Source organism: Carassius carassius, chromosome 14, assembly GCF_963082965.1.
Source record: "Carassius carassius chromosome 14, fCarCar2.1, whole genome shotgun sequence".
NCBI classification, from domain to species: domain Eukaryota; kingdom Metazoa; phylum Chordata; class Actinopteri; order Cypriniformes; family Cyprinidae; genus Carassius; species Carassius carassius.
Genome location: NC_081768.1, coordinates 21,903,474 through 21,926,065, shown reverse-complemented (window position 1 = coordinate 21,926,065; position 22,592 = coordinate 21,903,474). Strand labels below are relative to the sequence as shown.

The following is a 22,592-nucleotide window of genomic DNA, read 5'->3' as shown; positions in this document are numbered from 1 at the left end:
TGTTAATTTGCTTGCATATGGTACGTTTTAGTTGTTACTTCCATCCCATCTTTTGTGTTTGGCTTCCTATATCTTTTCTTTTTCTCTCTCTCATTCTCTGTACTTTCAATTTCAGCCTCCATAATATAACATTTTGTCTCTGTTCCTCTTTCTCTGTAACCTCTCTCTCCTCCTTGTGTACCTACTCTGCCTCCTCTTGCATTGCTCTCTCTCTCTCTCTCTCTCTTTCTTGTGTGGTTGGCAGGTGTAACTCCAGATGCCTTGTTGTGGTTCTTGAACTTAACCTTCTGCATGACGGATGCCCTCCTCACCCCTCTCTCCAGCTTTGCTGTTTTTCGTCTCCTCTCTCCGAATGGCATCTTTCCTTCTCCTCCTCCTCCTCCTCCTCCTCCTGTGGGCATAAGCGGGCTAAAGCATGCCCAACTGGCCAAGATCATTGGCCTTCCCTTCTTGTAAAAGTTGAACTAAGTCTCTCTTCTATTTCGGAGCGCTATAATAGTCTGTCAGTCTGTATTATGTCAATAGAGAGATCTCTTTATCTGTTTGTCTGTTCATCTGGGATGTAAGCTTTTGCCATGTCTTTGTGTCTCTAATTAACTTTCAGTAGAGCTCCTACAGTATAAAGCTCTCACTCTCTGTTTTCCTGCTCAATTACTCCAGAGGGAATATCCTCCATTTTCCTTCCCATCTCAAAACTGACTGGAATTTTCATCTCAGCTATATTAACTTAATACGACTGCTTCGGTGTTTAAGCAATAACATCCAAGAATGAAAATTCTGTCATTATTTGCTCACCCTCATGTTGTTCCAGACCTATTTGCTGTTGTTTTTCTCCACTGAACACAAATGGATTTTTTTCTTGATATTGACCATATCTGTCAAGCTACCAAAAAAAATGGTCCCAAGTCCTTGCATTATATTCCAAGAGCTGTGTAATGAGAAAACGCATGCCCATTTGGAACGACATGAGATAAAGTTTTAATGGAAGACAGAACTTTAGAATAAACCTTAGCCAGAGTAGATATTAAAGATAATCAAATCAAAGCCTACTCTAATGTCTGTCTCTAATGCTTAACATACTGTACATCCTCCATAAAAACAATGTTCTGGGTTCAATACAAATTAAAGTCAACATAATTTTTTTGGCATGATGTCAATTATGATTTTTTTCAGCTTCTGTATAGACAAAGTCTTGCTTTCCACACACTTTTTCAAACATTTCATATTGACCATTATTGTGATCATTGTTTGTAGTAGAGCACTAGAGAGGGAGATGGGTAGATAGAGAGGGATGAGATGGGATGAATAGAAGCATGTCTGTAGGATCTGATGCTCGTTTTCTTTCTCATACTAACATGTTCTCTGGTGTGTTGCTGCAACTTATGTCTTTCATAACTTCTAATAAAACTGACTTTGCTCACCACAGCCTCTGTCTGTGTGCTCTTTCTCTTCATCTGTTTTTGAATTTGTATGTGTGTGTTCTTCTGGTTGAATATATAGAAGCCTGATGTTGGTGTGTGTTTGTGAGTTGGATGTGTTGTGGCTGACTGCTGTAACAGCTTGTCTTTTTAATGGGGGTGTTGGTTATGATTATTTCTTCTGGGTCAGTGACCCCCCCCCCCATCAACCCCTCCTCGCTTTGGGTTCAGGCTCAGGGTTCAAAGGTGAGAGGTCGCAGCAGGAGAGACTGCAGCAGAGCAGACTGTGGTAAAGATCGCAGTATCGGGAACCTACAGGATATTTCAGGGTTCATACAATCATAGGAAATTTTCAAATATTGGGATAACAAGGATTTTTACTATTTGAATTTCTGTAGTGAATAGAAACCTAATTCTAAATCTAATTATGCTCCTATCTTAATACAGTTTTAATATTTTTTTTTTTATAAATAATTATTTAATTTGTGAGTGCAGTCTCTACACGGTTTGAATATTTTTTGTAAATTATTTATAATCATTCTTATGCAGCAATTAGGAATGACTGGAGTGCCGTTAAGAAATGGTGAATTTTACTCATTTAATAAAATGTTTATTAATATTTATTCCAAAACATTTGTAAATATGTTTGTATATTTATTCAAATTTATTTAAATATGCTTCTAACCCTAACCCTAGCTTTAAATTCAAATTAAATCAAATTTTTGCTCTACTTTTAAATTTGTTAAAAGAAAATTTCCTAAAGTTGTGAATGAAGATCAATAAGGACTCTTTATTCTTTCTAGAAAAAAAGAAAATAGCAAAAACTTAGCTGTGATCATTTGTAAGCCATATTATTTAAGGAGATTCAAGAGATTCAGCATTTTAGGTTAATTAGGTTAATACATTTTTTTAGGCTTTTTTTGTGATGAAAGCAAAACCTTGCAGAGTTTTCATTTTTGGGTGAACTGTCAGTTTAAATCTAACACCCCCAAAGACCATGTTTACAAAACCAGGTAAGTGGTCTCTGAGCCTGAGTGTGTTCAATAATGAGCATGTGTCAGCGGACGGTGCCCTCTTTCACTAGTGTGCAGTATGTAAATGAGCGTATGCGGTTTGACGCTGTAGCTTGTCTGTTCGCAGGACGGCTCGGGCTCGCTGAAGCGCAGTGGTTCCTTTAGTAAACTGCGGGCCTCTATCCGGCGCAGCAGTGAGAAACTGGTCCGCAAGCTCAAAGGAGGCGGCTTACGAGAAAACGAACCTAAAAATCCTGGGTAACTATTACCACTTCCCTCCCTATTCTCAGACCAAACCTCCCCTTTCCAATATCCCAAAACCTTCCCACTACGGACTAAACAATGGCTGGTAGGCGTGTGTGACACTGTGACACAACATACACCGGAATAGCACTCTGAGTTGTGGTTTAAAAACTGGGGAAGGAAAATGCTCATTCAGTATTTTGGGAAGACAATACAATGTTAAAAAATTTTTTTTAGAAATTAGAGTTTTAACTGAAGGATCCTAGAGGGACCGAATAATCTGTATCACCAGATATCTGTCTGAAATTATGTCATTATGCTTTCTAAAAAATAATTTAAAGGCTCTCTGGGACTGTAAATATGGAAAGAATAAAGTGAATTAAGGTGAATGTCCCAATCTGAATTACTGGATGAAACCAAAAAAAAAAAAAAAAGATTTTCCCATCTCAAAGGGTTTAAAGGGATTTATAGAATTATGTCTTTAATGTTTGGGGAGGTTTACTACATGGAGATGGGATTTTGCACATTGTGATGATTGAAGGAAAGTCCTCTGCCGGTATATGCAAAGTTCTTTCTCACCCAGTTTTAAGTGGATGAAGGGATTTGCTTGCTTTATTAACTGGACTATTTTTTGCACATGTACAAACCTGCTTATCCCTGAATTGACATCTAACGTGACGGGTGACATTATGACTGTTACTCGGTCTGTTACTTGGGTTCCTGTAGAATCTGGTTGCCTTTCTCTCCTTACCCTGTAAAATGCAATTTATGTTTTTATTTATTCTTTGCATTTTAACTTTATTTTCTGGCCAGCGTTATTATGAATATTTTGTTCATCTTTTATGCCTTTTTGCCTGGTGACTTTTCTCGATGCCTTTTCATGTCTGCTTGGATCTGTTTTTTATTTGAGGATTTTTATCTCTCTGTGCTGTGTTGTACATTTGTTTCATTTTCAATAAACATTTCCATGCAAATTTGCTGTCTGCTGCATGCCTGTTTCCTCCGGTTTCTGTTTTGTGGTCTCATTTGCTGTGTTACCTAATTTATTTTTAACCCCTCTTCTCATCTTCTGTCTACCAAAACCCTGGCAAAGGTCTTCTTTTTATTGTTTGAAATTCCCTTAACAAGTTACCCTTTTTGCAGGGTGTGACACGATTCCACTGTTGTTAATATACTATATATTTATAATATAGTTACATTTTGTTAATTAAAATTTTTTCTTTCTTTTTTTAAAAAAAGGAATGTATATTTGTAACACTATACTTTGGGTAATATTACCTTCTGACCACCATGATATATGATAATATTATTTTTTCCTACCATGGATTTTATTTGATTTATTTCGCTATTTGACCCAATAGAAGGGCAAAAAAATAAAAATATATATTCTTTTTAGTCTCCAGTTCACTGTACGTATAGAAATTCAGCTAATTATGACGACAACTGCATCTGAGAATCCTGAAAATGTGAAAACAGTCCATTGCAGATCCTGTTTAGTGTCTGTTAAGTGTATCATTTTGTGTTATAAAAAAAGTTTTTTTGGGTTTTTTTTGTCCTAAGGAATAGTTTACAAAGAAAGAAATGCTCTGCCATTATATACTCACCCTCATGTCTTTTCAAACAGGAATGACTTTATTACCTGTTGATCTCCAAAAAGGACAAGAAAACAGCATAAAAAAACCCTAAAAGTGGTCCAATCACCTATATATATATATATATGTGTGTGTGTGTGTGTGTGTGTGTGTGTGTGTGTGTGTGTGTGTGTGTGTGTGTGTGTGTGTGTGTGTGTGTGTGTGTGTGTGTGTGTGTGTGTGTGTGTGTGTGTGTGTGTGTGTGCGTGCGTGCGTGCGTGCGTGCGTGCGTGCGTGCGTGTGTATAAAGACTATTTAAAAATAATTTTGCATCCTTTATATTCAAACTACCATGTCATTTTTGCTTATATATCCAAAAACCAATGGCATTTTGACATCAATAATGTCAAACTTAGTGCAACACATTTACATGCCATTTATTAATTTGTTTGTGAAAAATAGAAACATAGAACGTGCTTGAAACAACATGTGGGGGAGTAAATACAGACACATTTTACATAAGAATTAGTGACAAATCAGTGGATAAACAGAGGATTGAATTGTAATATATCAGCCATAATGTTAGCACTGGACATTGAAACATTTTTTTGGTTCTCTATAAAAAAAAAAAAATATATATATATATATTTGAGTAATGGGAGATTGGTCAAAATCTAAAAGGCGAATGACTAATATAACACACAGTATGTCATTGCATGTGTTTCCACTGTGCTGTTTTGATCTCATTTCACATTTTAACGTAACATCATTGAGTGAAGGTTTCATTAACATGTTTTAACCCACACATTCCCATCCCACAAACCCCTCTGTGACCCCTCACCCCTGGCCTTTGACCTAACTGACGTGCTTGCATGTGGCTCTCTCGGACGCAGCATGAAGAGGGCCAGCTCTCTTGGAGTCCTCAACGAACCGGATAAACCTGTGGCTGAACTCAAAGTAAGACCACTTCCTTCACTGCTCTCTCCTGACAGCTTTCTGCTCTTCTGCTCTTGTTTCCAAATTGAATATATTTGTTCCTTTCTGTCTCACATAGTACCTCCTGCTCTGTTTGATTTTCTGGCCCATCTTTCTGTCACTTTACAGTCTTTCAGTCTCATACTCTGTTTTTGGGGGGCATCTATTATCAACACATCCACAGCTCCATCATTTACCATATTAACATACAATAATTAAATGAATGTGTGAGATCTCACAGACTAACACATTTTTAAATTTGTGTTTGCTAAAATCCTTCGTTACTACTGATGGTCTTGGGTTGCAAAATAAACTATCCTGAAGTCGATGCATTGTTTAGTGCATTTATAATGTCTAAAGGGAAGTGTATAGGAAGCAAAAATAGTATTTATAAAATTTTCTTGTAGTGATTCAGTTTACAAGAGGGTATGACTGATTTTGAGAGACATTACCCTGGACTTACTTCAGGTTCTATCCGGGTCCATTTATTGTCCTTTTCTTTTCATTTCCATCAGGAACAAAATAATCGTCTGAGGAAGTCGCGAGACCTGAGTTCCAGTCACACTGACCTGGCGCATTGAAGGTCTGCTGTTGGACGTCCCAATGAAGAGAGGTACTAAGAGGTCTCCTCATCAGGCTGAAGTGGACTGTTTTTGACGGGACTACCTTCTCCAGGGATTACTTTTGCTCTTGTGTCTCTGTATATGTATTTAATTTCTGTTAGCTGTAGTAATGAAAACTGATGTAAAAACTCAACCAGAACCAAAGTTCACAACTAATTTTGAGATTATGATGTTCTGCAAAGATGAAAATTAAAAAAGAAAACAGAAAATAGATATACTTTTTCAGGCTCAGGTTGAGAGTACTCTAATGGCGACCGTGATGCTAAAGTACTGATTCAATCAGACTTATTCCCTTGATAAACAGAGAACTCCACCGTGTTTATGAAGGCCTATGTTTACATGAGTGATGGTTCAATGATGCACATTTTCTTATTGCTTTTGAGAAGTGGAAAGGGATCTGGTTTATAATGAAAGAAATAGGAAAATGGTGAAAAGGAAATAATTTAAAGTGAAGATCTGTACGGTTAAACTGTGGATTTAATCTCAGGACTGAAAGAACAGATTCATTATGCAAAGTAACGCTGCACTCTGAACCATTTCAAAGGATAATGTTACACTATCAACCCTTTGCATGTTACAGAACTAAATTGTGGTGGTCACCTCAGTTTAATTGGTTACATTTGGTTTATTGATGCTGTAAACTGATTCTAAACATGTTTTCATGACCATAACAACAGGAAGTCTTTCTGTTATTTTGAGTAAAGCAACTCTGGAGATATAAGCACTGCCACTCCAGATAAAAATGCACTGGAACATGAATTCTGCCCCCAGATGTTTAACTACAATACCTGTTTGAAAGCAGTGTGCGTTGTGAGTGCCTCAGGCAGGTTCTTACTAATGAATGTGGAAGTTATTGAGTTTGAGTGTGACAGCAGAACAGTTTGAGCTCTGTACGGTCAAATGTCGGTCACGATTTTATTAAGTAAATAATACTGTGGTCTAATAATAGCCCATTATATATCATTGTATCATTCTTTGATTTATGCTAATATAGTGCACTGCTCAACTGGCCTTCTTGACTTTCTGTGTTCTCTTAATCCATTTAACTCTTTCTATGGGTGTAATATATTACGGTCTCATGCAGTAATTTGTTCATCTTGTGTGTGTGTGTATAAGTGTGTTTTCTCTGTAAAACGCATATTAATGTTCTGCATTGTGATGATGTGCAATAGGGTGATCTCACATGCAATGTTTTACTGACAAAAGCTGGAATATCTGCTTGGCTTGTGTTTCGGTTATCTTTGTACTCTAAACAAATAAATATATGATTTACATTTTTCTACAGAGTATTCAGTTGTATGTCACTTATTTGAGTTTGTTACACACTTCTGGGACTAAATGTGCCCTTCACGTGTTCAAATTGGATTTTCAGATAGTTTATGTTTTGCGGTTTTGACTGTTGATCAGTTTGGTATATTTAGTTTTTTTTTTTAACAAGGTTACTGATGTGGCACTTGCTCTCAGAGTACTTTAATGTTCAATCCATATGCAGTTGCATTGTTTTTGTTTATTTTCTTGACATTTTGTAACACTAAATTGCTAAATATACAATCAAAAGAGGCAATATAGCATTAAAGATTGAGGAAAAAACCTGTGTGTAGTATAATAGCAGGGACTGTTGTGACATGTATGATATAACCCTGACCTATTTATTTTTGAGGTTGTTGATGTTGCATTTCTACTGTCTGTCTCATGCTTCTACCGTTTGTGTTCCTAATGTTTTGTATCATGCTGTCATACGTGTGTGTATTTGTGTGTATTCTAGCTTCACACTGGACTCGTGTATCTTCCTCTTTCTCAGGCTGCCGCTGTGCTAGCTACACTTCATTTGCTGCCATGTTTGTGGTGATGTGTGTTGCTCTGAATATCGTATGGTAAAGTGTACATGCTTGAATAAAGACAAAGGAAGTACTCTACTTCTGGAAGATTTTCTGGGTTCTGGTTCCCTCTGTTGGCAAGTCGAACTGTATTATAACTTTTTTCCTGGTCATTTTAAGTATTTTATGTTTTGTGTGTTCTATGTGATTTTTTATGGGCTGTGTGTTGAAATGTATTTTACAGTCTTACCTGGAACAGAGTGGGGAGGAGAAAAACATGTATAGCACATGGCAGACTGCTGCAGATACTTGAAGGAATAGTTCATCCCCCCAAAATAAAAACAACTTACTCTCAGGCTGTTGTCCAAGATGACAATGCTGAGCATTTAGGAAATAAATTTATTGCACATGATGGATGCTTTTATTTGAAATATGTCAATACTTTTAGGCTTTTACTATTCAACATAGTGTATTTTGTTATTTTCAAATGGTGAAAACAACAGTAACATACAGCAAACTAGACTACTAATAACATACACTGCATTGATATTTCTTCAGACAGATACAGAGAAAAACAAGATTAAAACAGCATTCCCACGTTTCACAACTTAAACCAGTAATGTTCACAAGACAGCAGTGAGGATATTTAATCACACTCATCTTTGGCTAGATGGACATGTTTTCCCTTATTCAAGCTACATACAACTGTCTTCAGTTTTCTCTGTTTTACAAAAGAGCCAATGCAAGGACTGTACAGCAAAGTCTGTGTAAAAATTTGACAAACCTTATAAAAGTAATGCAAAGATACATAATAAAACTAGATAACTGATCTCCTCTTATTCTTATACTTTTGTTGAGCCTCTCATTTTTTCCATATAGGCAGACCTTTCCTTCAATACTTGTTTAATACTGCTTCCTTCATTCCTCCATCCAAAGTCCTTCATTTCCCCCAAAACAACAATACTTATGTCTGATTACCACACAGTTAATATCACCAAATGCTGCTTTCTTCTTCTTCTACATACATCTGCCTGTGTGTCTTTTGCATCACAGTCATCCTAACAGTGTACAGGTCAAGCATTCAGAGCTCGCCGTCAATGAACCAAAGGAACTCAGCCATATCTGCATGCACACGAAGATGAAATGATGGAGAAATTATATTCAGTGACTCACAAAGCCATTCCCATATTGGGTGCTGAAAAAAAATCAAGGCAAATCTTTGCAAATCAATCTAAAATGAGTTGAAGTGATGCATTCATCTTAACAACAACAAAAACTACCTTTCTCTTGGTCTGCATAAAGAGCCTTGCTTTTATCATGCTTCAACATGCAACATTCCAGTCCACCAAAGGTTTACTTCTTTCAGAAATAATTCAATTCTTGACACATCTGGGAATTAATTAAATAACTGTTTCAATATATATTTTGTCTACTGGATAGTAAGCGATGAGTAGTGAATGCTCATGTTATTGTCTCCTGACAATACAATCGGAAAGAAGTGCGTCCCCAATTCCCAGATGTTCTTGATTGCCTGTCACAAAGTAATTATGAACCAGACCTAAAATGTGTCTGTATTAACAGCAACAGAATAGTGGGAAGACTACACATGGTCTCACTGGACAGAACAGCAACAAGATGATGCAAAACATTTTTTAAATAAATATGCAAACATGTTATCTTCTGCTACTTCTAGCAAATACTGTTTTGTAGACATCACAACCATGTAAACTACTGCACTGCAAATCATACATAATATGCATATGAGAAAGATTCATTTGTGGTTTTAAAATGATTTAGTTCACACTGAAGCTAACAGCACAAAACAAAGAACAATCTAATAGATAATAGAGTTGATGGGACATATACAGACATACAAACAGCCAGATTAGCTTGTTAGGAGTTAGTGTTAGTGACAAGGTGAGTATGTAAGGCACTGAAGTCTCAAATCTGTTCTCAGTTTCATCAAGGTGCCTGGAAAAGTCCTGAGGAGTCTTGTTGATGCAACAGATCCATGGGGAAAGTAGCTACTGTAAACCCTCCTCTTCAGTGGCAACACCTTCCTCGTTCAGATGTGTGCTTGCAAATTCATGCTTAAGCCCCAAAAAACTGTTGTCTTAAAATAAAATCACATTTCCTGGTACTGCAACACCAGTATATGCAGGATTTTCCTCACCTTCCAGTCATTCTTTTGGAAACTCGCGCTCTTACTCTGGACTCTTGTGGATTTAGAGATGATGGATGGAAACAGGAAGAGGAGTTTACAGAGGTGACCTCATTTCCCTTCTGTCCTCTTCAGACAGTGATGGATACACTGTATACTCATCCCCAAGGTCAGGTGTAGACCCTTATGCCTCCTATATTGGTTGATGTTTTTGGGCAGGACTATGGGGAGGGGGTTACATGGCAACATCAGCAGTTTATAGTTTGATGAATGGGCCGAAGTGATGGGGCGCTCTGATCTTGGGTGAGGAGCAGGAGTTGGAGGACAGAGATGGAGAAGTGGAGAACGGAGGAGATGACGAGAGGGCATCTGCACTCAGGGAGAACACTGTGGATATGGCCACATCCACGATGCCTTGACACAGCTCAGGGTAGAGTTTCCTACAACAGGGAAAACCTTCATATCAATATTAAACTTAAGAAGCAATTGTAGTGGGGAAAAAAAACTTTAGCAACTGCAACCATAGTCCAAATATGTTTCATCCGAAATGTGCTGCGAATTATACATAAAACAAAATAATTCTCTCAACACATGCAGTATGTGGAATACGTAAAGCATCAAGCCACTACATATGAGGGACAAAATCATGATCATTTTCACGGGACAGCTAACAAATGAGAAGTGTGTACTGACTGTGCACAGGCAGGTGCCCCGTTGATCTCAATTAGCCAGACTTTAAAGCTTTCGTCCAGCATGAAGTCGAAGCCGAAGAGCTGGAAGCTCTGGTAGGACAGGTGCTTCGTACTGATGGCTGGCTCGATGCATGTGAGACAGCTCCTGTTGAGACGAGATGCAGGATTTCAGACGAACACCACAGGTGGCTAGACATCCTCAAATGAAGCAGTTTTGTAATGGATCAGTGAGCTCAGTCTTGGAGAACAATGTTATTGTTGATCTCTGATCTAAATGTTATGTTCATCTGGTTACTGAAGGTCACATTGCCAAGATAATAGTGGGAGTCAATTTATGAGTCAAAATCTGTTTTATTTATTCATTTTGCGTTAGTTTTAGTTCAAACAGTAGAGTGTGGTGCTAGAAATGCCAGTAATAGGGTCCATTCCCAAAGAAAGCAATAACTGATTTTAAATAATAATAATTGTGTACCTTCAATGCATAGTAATCTCTTTGAATAAAAGCCTCTGTCAAATGCATAAATGTAAACATTTCAAACAGAGAATGAACAAATAAGTAGGAAATATTCAAGATTCTGCACTAATTCATGTGAATTTCATGTCGGCTTGTTTCTTATTTCTCAAAAATGTTTTAATTTAATTTAATTAAACTACAATTATTAAAGATTGTTCACTGAAATACAGCTAAAACTAAATAAACATCAACTAACTAAAATAAAATAAGTTTAAGTCAAAGTACTAAAACTGAACATTAAATTAAATCTAAATAGAACTATAAAAAGGTTATAATAAAAGCACATAAATGTACACAAATTTGAATTTAAACAAACAATATAATAATAATAAAGGTCAATTCAAAATCTTAATAAATACTTTAATAGTATACAATGTAATACTATAATGAAACTGATTTGTAAGGGGGAAAAACTTTTACATCTGAATAATTCAAATGTAAAAAAGTAAAACGTTTGATCGTTTTATTCTACCTATATAACACATGCCATCAGATTCGAAAACGAGGCGAAGGAGCACCTGATGATATACTTGATCTGAGGTAAAACCGATGTTTCCATGGCAACGCTGTGTGTGGTCAACAGGTACTGTCTGAACTCATCAAAGAACATCTCGTTGCCCTCCTCGTAGCGGCCGTAGTTCTGCGAATGCTCCTCCTGGATGCAGTGATTGGTCAGGTGACTGGTCATGTCCTGCAGATCTGAGCTGTTGTAGGGCTCAGAAGACGTCCTTAACACTCCCTCACGGTACAAGTAGATATTATACTGATGGTCTACAAGCACCCAACTCCTACAGACAAGACAGCCAGACAGAATATCAACTGACTTTAGAAGTGCTTTGACTTCATTAGGATGGGACATTGCAATTCTATGCTTTTCTGTAATCAAATCAAAAACATTCTGCACAAAGGATTATACGTCTCATCTTACCTTATATCAAATTTGCGATGTCCCGGCTCCAACAGCAGTGGTCTTTCCAGATACTTCTGAATGACATGCACTTGGCCTTGATTATCGATGAACTCAAGCAAGTCATTTGCATCATGAGATATCAAAATACCTGCACCTGAACAAAATGAGCAATAATCTTGTCATATGAAGCCATGTAGCAAGATAAAACTTCTTTAGACTTGCCATTTAAGACAGATGGAGATTTGTACCTTTAGCACCTGCTGAAGATTTGGCGATCCACACCGTGCCCTCTCCGCTTTCCTTTCTGGAGTTATAAGAAGCCAAGAAGACCTCTCGCTCATCTGTCTTTGGGTTGCTCTTCATGTGGCTGATGCCATTGGTGGCCGGGGCCACTGGGGTGTTGAGGTTGGTTGGGTATATGATGTAAGACTCAGGGAACCAGTTACAGGAGTCCTTTAACTCTGGACTGGTCTTGATAATCCTAAACATCAAACATGCTTATTTCAATATAACTTACCACTTATGAACTGCAGAGCTTCTAACTCTATGGCATGGTATATAGTGTGATATGAAAACATTACTCACTTATGCAAACATTATCACTCATAAGATCATTTTAAAGATCTCATTAAAGTCAACTGAGGTCGTACAGTAGATCTGAACATGAATTTCTTTCTTCTAATATGTGACCCTGGACCACAAAACCTTTCTTAAGTCGCTGGGGTATATTTGTAGCAATAGCCAAAAAAAAAATAAACACTTATGGGTCAAAATTATAGATTTTTATTTTATGCCAAAAATCATTAGGCAATTATGTAAAGATCATGTTCCATGAAGATATTTTGTACATTTCCTAACCTAAATATATCAAAACCTCATTTTGATAAGTAATAAACATTGCTAGGAATTCATTTGGACAACTTCAAAGATGATTTTCTCAGTATTTCGATTTTTTTGCACCCTCAGATTTTCAAATAGTTGTAACTCGGCCAAACATCATCCTATCCTAACAAACCACACATCACTGGAAGGCTTATTTATTCAGCTTTCAGACTATGTATAAATCTCAATTTATTTTACAAATTGACACTTAAGACTGGTTTTGTGGTCCAGGGTCACATATGTTTAAATAAACCACGTACTTGACCAGTGAAGCTTTACGGCACAGTTTATCGGCTCCTCTGTAATAATTCACCAGCTGCATCAGTCCTGGTTCATGACCTGTAGAGGACACAGCAGGGTATTTGACATTGAAATATCGAAATATTGAGCAGTGAAAGCAGTGTCCCGCACACAGCTAATAATAAAATTTTGTACCTCAACAAAAATTATAATAAAGTAATAAAATAACAATGTTTCTTGAGCAGCAAATCATCATATTAGAATGATTTCTGAAGGATCATGTGACAATGAAGACTGGAGTAATGATGCTGAAAATTCAGCATTGCATCAGTAAAATAAATTTTAAAAAAGATAAGTTGTTTTTAATTGTAATAACTTTTTGCAATATTACTGAGTTACTGTATTTTTGATTATATAAATGCACCCTTGACAATCAAAAACATTTAAAAATCCTTAATTTTTTCACAATTTCAACAGTAGTGTATGTACATGTACAGTAGTGTAACTACATGATACTAACAGTAACAGCTCCACAGGAATGCAGTTACACTTGATTTAAAGGTGTCCTTGTTACAATGTAATTATGCATTTAAGTACTGAGTATTATTAATTAACTACAAGTACTTTCATGGTTAGGGTTAGGATTGGGGTTTGGTTTAGGGTTACTTGTATGTAATTACACATCATCTATTGTTATTATACAAGTACATGAAACATGTATAACAAAGGACACCTCAAAGTTTTACCGAATGCATTGAATCTTTGTGATCAGCATTGATGTGTCCAGTGTTCAATTATTAATAGCCGTTTAATCATTCGTTATCATAAATTTAACAGCTTGTACTGTCCAAAATCTTTAATAAAGAGGTTAGGAGTATTATAACAATTCGCTGAATCTCATAACTTCCAATGCAAACATGTATACAGCATGGGGTTATAAAAGTGATGATATTATGAGATGACAGTGCATGTTTAATATGCAGTTCTTGTTGAAATCCTTTACCCAAACGTCCAAAAGGCAGCCGATTTCTCTCTCCCAGCATTAAATTAAACCGAGGATTGTCCTTCTTCAGTCGTTTCCATTTCCCAGTAGAGATGAGGATCTTGGCGACCTCGGCATACACAGAACTGTTATCATCTCTCAAAACAAACGTGTACATCGGTGAACTCATAGTCTCCTGCTGAAAGCACAGAGCAGTTATGATGATCACACACTAGCTAGCCGACTAACGTTATCTGTCTCCCAACAAAGTAGATCGAAACCGGACATACATGACTTTCTTGATGCTTCTTATCTGTTTTTGCACAGAGATCTCTACAGTAAACAGTCGCAGTGCTGTGATCCAGACAGAAAAGCAGGGCCGGGCATCTGTAAGTCACCCGCAGTCGCGAGGACAGTGAATATTAGGGTGTGACTCTTGAAGGATTTGTCTTCTGGATTCTCGCAGCTAACAGTCTACGCTAGCTTCCTCTCTTCCCGTGGTTGTCTATGAACAGCCGATTTTAAAACACAGCCCACTAATAGTCTAGCGCAAGTACAGAGTCCAAGAATAGAGGTCGAATATATAACTATGCCTTAAATTCCTCGCTTCCTATGTAGTCGTCTAGACAGTAGACAGCAGTTTAAATCCCCAGTTGAATCCTCTTTATCCTAACACGCTCTTGACGTGACGTATTGCTGGGAGTCAACGCACGTTCGCCCCACAGACTTGTGGGTACTGTAGTTTTATGCAACAGACTGTAGAAAGCATTGCAGCCTTGCTGATGCTCAACAGCACGACAGATGCTGCTAATGATAAGGACATTGTAGTCTGTTTTAGCTATAAAGAAATAGCAACACAGCACTTTGAGTTTTGGCTATATTTGAACACTTATAGGCAAAAATGATATAGGCTGCCAAATTATATAATGAAAAAAAAATGTTTTGGTAAATAACAGTTATGACATGAAAAGCTTGTCGTGTTATAAACTCGGCTTTTATGTCATAATTATGACTTTTGTAATCATTTTTACTTTTTATGCCATAAGTACGGAGCCCCATAGATATGTTTTTTTTTTTCATATGATACACATTTTTCCTTAATTTTGACTTCTTATAGGCTAATATGTTTTACTTTTCAGAAATATAGCTTTTATGTCATAATTAATTTCATACTTTCATACTATAAGTTACGTAGTAAATAAGACATATCTCTTTTTATATCTTAAGTCTGTATGGTTTATATGGTTATATAATGTCAAAATCTGTTTTTCTTATGTGGTGAACATGAAAATAGAGAACATGGAGAACTGGTCTGATAGTCTATTTTTAAGTGCTATCAAGGTCTCTAGAATAAGACTGGAGAATCCAGGCAATCAAAAAAAAACCTATTTATTTAAAAACTTTTATGATCTTTTTTGAGTATCACAGTCAAATGATATTCAGAACTGGGCTAAATAAATATGTTAATAGAACATTTATTCATTTACTGGGACATCAATGTTCAATGTTATACAAATTACATTAGAGAAATCAGTATAATCAAATGAACACTAAAACGAAAAATTAAAATAAGTCTTCAATATTTTATTCTATTCTATTCTATTCTACTCGCTCGCAGTGAGTGTGTTTGTCCAGGCGGTGGCGCGCGTGATCTTAGTATGCAGCGACCGGAAGCTGCGTGGATCGGCGCAGATCATGCAGGAGGCGCGAGGTTTGGTCAAAGTTATGATTGTTTTGTTTCACATTGTTGTATAGACTATCAGCTATTTCTGATACTTACAGCATTCACAAAAGAAATACGTTTAACCCAGAGGTAGGTTTCTACTTTCCTCACCCAAAACAAAACGAACACGGGAGTGTGTTGAAGCTGTATTTGTGATTTGTGCGCCTGCTCTCAGCTCATAAAAGAACATTGTCCTGTCTTTATGAATATCCTGAACATATTTCCTACTGGGACAGTGTGTTAATACCCGCTGAAGCACTATTCGTAAGATCGTAAATTAGTACATTAATGTAGTTCATGTGGAAGTGGGGTTTGGTGTATTACCTTACTGTTTCTTAATTTTTGTGTGGGTATGCTAAAAATGTATATTAGTAAAGTAAAATTAAAGAATTTATCCACACATGTCTATTCTTTATCATTAACTTATTTTACAATTTAAAATAAGACACAAAAACAATGAAAAACGCGAAGTCACAGGAATTGTGTTGAGACAAATCAAGTCTAATGTGATCTCTGCTCATTCTTGAGGTGCGTCCAGTGGGATGTTTGTAAACACTGTTGAAGAAGTTCACATTTACGCTCTACTTTTTTTTTCTTTTTTTCTTAAATGTATTTATTTTGAAAGAATAACAATTTTGCAAAGATATGGATATACAGACATTTTATATTTGTTTACAAACCCAAGTTCAAAGTTTTAATAAATCCTTTGAAAGATCTTTAAGATTTTGCAAATTATTATAATTTTTTTTGACAATCGTGTTGAAATTTTGACTAGTATTGCACTTTGTACTATTTCTCTCTCTCGCTCTCTCTCTATACATGCAAACACACACATACATACAGTGCATACATATATATCCAGTGTAACTTACTGGTTACTGTCATTAGATTTATATATACTTATACTGTCTCACTCATCAAGACAGTAGGCCTGGATAGGCCTATATATCAGTTACTTTCTGCCTTTTGATGACATATAATATATACCAATCCTGACAGCCATTTTAGCAAAGCAAAATGATTCAAAAATGGTTTAATGCAAAAGGTATAATACTATTGAAAATCAAGACATTTTATCCACATTTTTCATCACATAAAGGAACACAGGGAAGAGTGATATTTTCATTAATATTCATTATATATACTGTATATATATATATATATATATATATATATATATATATATATATATGTGTGTGTGTGTGTGTGTGACATAACTTTTATATATATATATACCATGGTCTTTAATACATAAAAGTTTTTTTTTTTCATAATGAAAATCAGCCAGTTGAGTTGATTCACTAAAACAGTTCTCAAAAGTCACACAGGAAACCTAAATGGCCTTCAAATTTATTGATGTTCACAGTTACTTAATTTTTATATCACCTTTTATACAATTATAAAAATAGCATGAATGTTTGCTATGTCCCTCAGCCCAAGAATAATTTCCGTGCTATTGTTGTGTGGTACTTATCTTTTTTAAAACATTATTAATTGATCCTGTGCCCACTTCTTATGCAGACTGGAGCAGGCCAGGCATGAGCGGCGCACACCTGGACGAGTGGCAGAGGAGGTCCTTTGACATTTCGTCTGGCTCCTGCACACCTGAACAGACGGCCGATGCTTACCGGGCACACGTCCTGTCCATTCAGTATGCATGGGCGAGTGCTGAGCTCTCTCCAGCCGGAGCTGCCAGCCTGCTCAGGAGCTACTCAGAGCGATATGCCGCAGTACTGGACTCAGACGACCCACGCACAGGGCTAAACAACTATGAAGAGAGTGCCCTGCACCTGGCCCGTAATCAAAAGAACCATAGTGACAAATGGGAGTCGTCCCTAACATTTGAAAATGTGTTCAACCTGCCGTGCGTGCGACGGATGATGCAGGAAAGGTCCAAAGAAGGCGGTCTCCTGGTAGATCCGGCAGATGTTAACATCACTGTTGGTGGTGAAGTCAGCAGGGGAAATGAGAAAGACAGGGCTATCTCTGGTCCTCCTCCTGGATTAAAACGAGAGCCTCTGGCTCATGGGCCTGCTGTGCCTCCACCTCGAGCTGAGTTGGGAAGGGGGGTCTGTAACCCACTTAGCGATGCTGAAGAGTGGGCTAGAGCACTTGAAGGAGCCCCTCCTCATATTTCTCTGCCACAAAATGCTCCAAAAGCTCCAAAAGGGTCTACGCCTATGTTTGGCCATAACATTTTCAGTTCCACAGGCAATGCTAGTGTGTCTCAGTCTAGTGTGGGTTGCACAAGTGGATCCAATGTGCATAATCAGCCTGTGTTCTTATCCTCCACAAACCCCTCCAAGAGGAAGAACTTCTACAGCTCAGGAACTGAAAGCAACAGAAGCTCATTCCCATCACAAGGCGAGCAGGAACCGCGAGGGAGGGGACAGAGGGGAGAGGAAGGTGTCAGCACTAATTTTAGATCAGCACGAGAACAGTTCATCGTTGACCAGCAAAAAAAGCATTCCCATCAGGGTCAGCGAGGCTCCACGGCCAACGTTGCTGCAATCACCAAGAAATGCCTTGGTGCGAATCGTTCTCGTGGGGCGTCCTCCAAATTCGTCCCTCCTATGCCAAGGCAAGAGGAAGAGGGCAACTCGAAGGAGAATTCACCACAAGACATGCAGCCTGTTGATGAGCGACTAAAGAACTTAGAGCCCAAAATCATTGAACTTATCATGAGTGAGATCATGGACCATGGCCCCCCGGTAGCTTGGGATGATATTGCCGGCCTGGAGTTTGCCAAAGCCACAATCAAAGAGATTGTAGTGTGGCCCATGTTAAGACCTGATATATTTACTGGCCTTAGAGGACCACCTAAAGGCATTCTTCTCTTTGGTCCTCCAGGCACTGGTAAAACACTTATAGGGAAGTGCATAGCATGTCAGTCGGGAGCCACTTTTTTCAGCATCAGTGCTTCGTCACTCACTTCAAAGTGGGTTGGGGAAGGCGAGAAGATGGTACGGGCACTCTTTGCCATTGCTCGTTGCCACCAACCTGCCGTCATCTTTATTGATGAGATCGATTCCCTTCTTTCTCAACGCACAGATGGAGAACACGACTCATCCCGTCGGATCAAAACCGAATTTCTTGTTCAGCTTGATGGTGCTGCCACCTCAGCAGAAGATCGCATCCTGGTTGTTGGTGCCACCAACCGGCCACAAGAGATTGATGAAGCGGCTCGCCGTCGCCTGGCCAAGCGACTCTACATCCCTCTCCCAGAGTCTGAGGCTCGCCGGCAGATAGTGGCTAACCTCATGTTCCGTGAGAAAAGCCAGCTGGGAGCAGATGAGGTGGAGAAAGTGGTGCAGGGCACAGAGGGCTTTTCAGGGGCAGATATGACACAGCTGTGTCGCGAAGCAGCCCTAGGCCCCATCCGAAGCATTTGTCTAAGTGACATTGCTACCATCTCAGCAGAACAGGTTCGGCCGATACTCTACAGTGACTTCCAGGAGGCTCTCAAAACAGTGCGGCCCAGTGTCTCTTCTAAAGATATGGAGCTATATGAAGAGTGGAACAAGACATTTGGCTGTGGTCGCTGAGCTCATGTGTTCTGATTATATTAATTGAGTTTTGTGTTAGTTTGACTATACTATTGGGTTCATTTCTTGAAATAAATTGTCAATTTGTCTTGAGTCTTTTTTCATCTTTTTCATGAACGTTCTTCTCAGAGAGCTGTGAAACAAAGACAATCCCCCCCAAAAACAGTGGCATTGCTGTAGTTTCATTCTGTTGTTTCTCTATGCCTTCCCTCAAAATTAGCATACTGCAGTTGTGTGTAACGACTGGGTGAAGGTGTGGCAGGAAGCAAGTGCGAGATTAATGAGATTTAATGAAGACAATGAGACAATACAAAACTGAGACACAAATAACACTGGGAGGAATGCACAGCCCAAGATGGTGGTGAGGAATGACGAATCCGGAAGGCGGAGGTGAGTTGGCAGCATGAGAGGGTGACACAAGAACTGCAGGGAAGCGAGGCGAAAGTAAGTGGTGTTGCTTGGTGGTGGGTTGCGTAGAGTGGACGGGGTTCCGGGGAGACACGGAAATCCAAAGCAGAAACACACAAGAAAGCAAGGCATAGGTTACAAACATGAAACAACACTCTCACGAACACAAGACGCTAGACAAGCCAATATATAGGGATGAGTAATGAGTGACAGCAGTTGACAGCTGATGACAATTAACGGAGACGCCCACAAACTAATCAGTGCTGAATCTGCTGCTGATGCGTAACACACAGACTTCACCCAAAAAGTGCAAAACCCAGAGATCACGGTTTACCAACCGTGATATTGTGTCTTCCTGAAAACAGTTGCATCACAGAGTGGAGCTGCAACTCTTTTCCTTTTAATATAGAGGAAATGTGCCAAGTTTGCACTAAAAAGGAACATGGGGTCTTCAGTTTGTTGTTTTTGAATGCACTTATCCAAAAGGGAACTGTCAGCTAGTACAATGTTCAGCCTGCCCTACCTTCTGTGTGTGCAGAATGAATTCAAAGGCTCTCCATGTTTACCTGCTCTCGCTCCTGTATAGACAGAGCGTTAGACACCTTAGGGCCAACTCTCCCATTGTGTTGTGCCTTGGTGAATGGATTTGGAGGGGAAATTGGGCAACACTGCAGGCATTCTGGTCTCATGATAAGAGTTACCCACAGATCAACTCTTGCAGTGCTCTTCCTGTTGCTAAGCCAGTGTGGTCTCGGACCACATCTGGTAAACCAGAGGAATGGCTTTGTGCCTTGGAAGGGGTTTTAAAAATGGACTCTTCATCCTCCTCCTAGAGGATAGTATGGTTGGTTTAGTTTTTTCAGTTACACATTGTGCCTGTGGAGAACTGGCCACCCGATCAGTATTCAGTCTTTTAGAGAATCTGTTTTTGTGTTGTTTTCTGGCGAACTCAAAGTTGGTGGGAAACCATCAGAGTTGCTATTTTCATAAATTCATAGAGAGACCGATTGATGATGACACCAGCCATAAACCTCACAAAAAAATTATGCATTATAGAAGCAGATAACAACTGTGGCTTGTTTACTGTTGATGGATGGAGAGGAGCATTGTGAAGTTCTAAATGAGAGGCTGAAAATGGCATGAGTTATAAAAGTTGCTGGTCCAGTGGTGAGGAAACTCACCCAGGCCAAATCACAAAGTAATGAATGAATGAATTTGAAAATAAATAGTTTTGGTCAGGTTACAAAATATGATGCAGTTCGAATTCATTTGTTTGGATTTTTAGTTGTATTTTTAGTAGGCTTTGAATTCTGTCACTATATTTGGATGAGACTGGATTCCCTGAAATTTCTTTCTGTTTGTTTGTTGTTTGATTGCCTATGCATCAGCATAACATCTTCATCGTCAAAGTGCAACTGATTTGTGTTGGAGTGGAACGCAGGCTCTGTGTTACGTGAAACCTGATGACTGCAATCTGGGAAAATTGAAAGAGAGATGGCTGATTGATTTGGTTGCTTCTTGCAACTGCAAAACCATTCTTACAGGAAGTCAGGCTGAACTGTTGATACAACTCAGAAGGCGAGTGGGATTTAACAGTCTAATTCAATTCTAAACTCTGACTCTTGGGTTGTCTTCATCTGCATCCGATTATAGATTGTGCTCACATGAAATGAATCAGTCATGTAATTTTCATGAAACGATCTTAGAAAAACTGGAAGCCCATGAAAAAAGGGTGTCATTTATTTTTCATCTTTTTGTCAAGCGGCTTAATGAATATTTTAGGGTTGCATGGTTGGCCGGAGTGTTGAAACTTTGTAAAATTAGCCAGCAGTGCAAGTAGTAAGTCCATCCCTGAGGAACAGTTGGAGGCTGTCAGAACAGCACGGGTAGCCCACAGCTGGACTATTGAAGGACAGGCACACAGAATTCCTCCACAACCTTTCATTATATCTACAGCTAATATTAACTTTTGCATGAATTGTTTTCTAGTTTGTCTTGTGCTACACTGTTACTTTTTGATAATTAGTTTTTAGATAGTAAGTACGATGTGTTTAGTGAAATGTCAGCAAAAACATTAGAAAAAACCTTGTATTCTTGTAATTTTTTTTTATCATTTTCCAATTCTTCATTCATTCATTGATCTATCTTTCTTTATTTCTTTCTGTCAAGAAAATAGCCTTTGGTGCATTTTCTTTATTTCTTTCCTTTTCCTTGAAAATATCCTTTGGTGCTGACATAACTTGTTTTTTATTAAATGGCTACTGCCAGTGTTCACTACAATGCTGATATGTTTACTCATAATTCAAAAAAAATATATAATAGTTTGTTATCCAAGTGATAAATCTGGCAGTAGAGTTTAAAACACAAGGGCGTTGATTTATGTGCCTGACCAGTTTATTTTTGTCTCTTATTACTTGGTTTTGACATCTTTAAAGTTTCTCTGAATGGGAGGGGTTTGTGCTGTATTATTATAAGTCGAAGTGGAAAAGAGAAGTGAGATTCGGGATAGAGGCTGATGGGGACGGGGTGGTGTGAAGTGGTGTTGGCCAGATTATCCCTCTAATGCAAATGCACTTTCTCCACGGTTAGGTCCCACTGAAGCGTGGGGGCCTTGCTTTGGCCACATCTGTTTCACGTTTCTACCCAATCACACAACAGCCATCTGGACACTGTTGAATGGAATGTCGTTGCGAAGAGCTGGTGAGCTCTTGGGTCAGGCTCACTCATGTTCTCTTGACAGATCTGTGCCTCTTTAGTTTACTCCACCTCCCTTTGGCCATTGCATACTTTTACTAATGTCCATTATTGCCTGACTGCAAATAATTTAGAAACATTTTAATTCACAAGAAACATGTCAATTGTTGTCACCTTAGAA

At 38.3% G+C, this 22,592-nt stretch overlaps 3 protein-coding genes across 10 annotated transcripts in view; 2 read left to right on the top strand and 1 right to left on the bottom strand.

Annotated features, from left to right (window-relative positions):
* Positions 1 to 7,132, top strand: part of LOC132157340 (kinesin light chain 1) — a 34,804-nt gene extending 27,672 nt beyond the window's left edge. For 2 of the 6 annotated variants that reach the window (XM_059566659.1, XM_059566658.1), the window contains exons 15-17: positions 2,559 to 2,689; positions 5,139 to 5,202; positions 5,736 to 7,132. In XM_059566659.1, coding sequence (XP_059422642.1) covers positions 2,559 to 2,689; positions 5,139 to 5,202; positions 5,736 to 5,801 — 261 coding nt within the window. In that variant the 3' untranslated portion in view covers positions 5,802 to 7,132. Of the gene's footprint in view, positions 1 to 244; positions 1,426 to 2,558; positions 2,690 to 5,138; positions 5,203 to 5,735 lie in introns of those variants that run through there. The other 4 variants (XM_059566662.1, XM_059566660.1, XM_059566664.1 and 1 more) reach the window with 2 other exon arrangements.
* Positions 7,133 to 8,058: 926 nt separating this feature from the next.
* ttl (tubulin tyrosine ligase) lies at positions 8,059 to 14,743 on the bottom strand. Of its 2 annotated transcripts, none has more exons than XM_059566657.1 (8): positions 14,332 to 14,743; positions 14,063 to 14,240; positions 13,080 to 13,158; positions 12,186 to 12,418; positions 11,956 to 12,091; positions 11,546 to 11,815; positions 10,515 to 10,658; positions 8,059 to 10,261 (listed from the first exon to the last, which is right to left on the bottom strand). In XM_059566657.1, the coding sequence occupies exons 2-8, from the start codon at positions 14,229 to 14,231 to the stop codon at positions 10,078 to 10,080; spliced, it is 1,215 nt and encodes a 404-aa protein (XP_059422640.1). In that variant the 5' UTR covers positions 14,232 to 14,240; positions 14,332 to 14,743; the 3' UTR covers positions 8,059 to 10,077. The 2 variants fall into 2 exon arrangements, with proteins under 2 accessions (XP_059422640.1, XP_059422639.1); XM_059566656.1 differs by having other exon boundaries at positions 14,063 to 14,237.
* Positions 14,744 to 15,676: 933 nt separating this feature from the next.
* Positions 15,677 to 19,397, top strand: fignl1 (fidgetin-like 1). 2 transcript variants are annotated; one of them, XM_059566655.1, is made up of 3 exons: positions 15,687 to 15,752; positions 15,824 to 15,854; positions 17,286 to 19,397. In XM_059566655.1, exon 3 carries the CDS (start codon positions 17,303 to 17,305, stop codon positions 19,307 to 19,309), a length of 2,007 nt encoding a protein of 668 aa, XP_059422638.1. In that variant the 5' UTR covers positions 15,687 to 15,752; positions 15,824 to 15,854; positions 17,286 to 17,302; the 3' UTR covers positions 19,310 to 19,397. The 2 variants fall into 2 exon arrangements, with proteins under 2 accessions (XP_059422637.1, XP_059422638.1); XM_059566654.1 differs by lacking the exon at positions 15,824 to 15,854 and having other exon boundaries at positions 15,677 to 15,752.
* The last annotated feature ends 3,195 nt before the right edge of the window (positions 19,398 to 22,592 follow it).

Bases quoted from the DNA above. Each gene is read 5' to 3' on its own strand.
- ttl (XM_059566657.1), bottom strand. From the start codon at position 14,231: ATGAGTTCACCGATGTACACGTTTGTTTTGAGAGATGATAACAGTTCT. The intron at 13,159-14,062 runs GTAAAGGATTTC...TGTCCTCTACAG, and splicing joins GCTGCCTTTTGGACGTTTGG to GTCATGAACCAGGACTGATG. The intron at 12,092-12,185 runs GTACAAATCTCC...CATTTTGTTCAG, and splicing joins ATCTTCAGCAGGTGCTAAAG to GTGCAGGTATTTTGATATCT.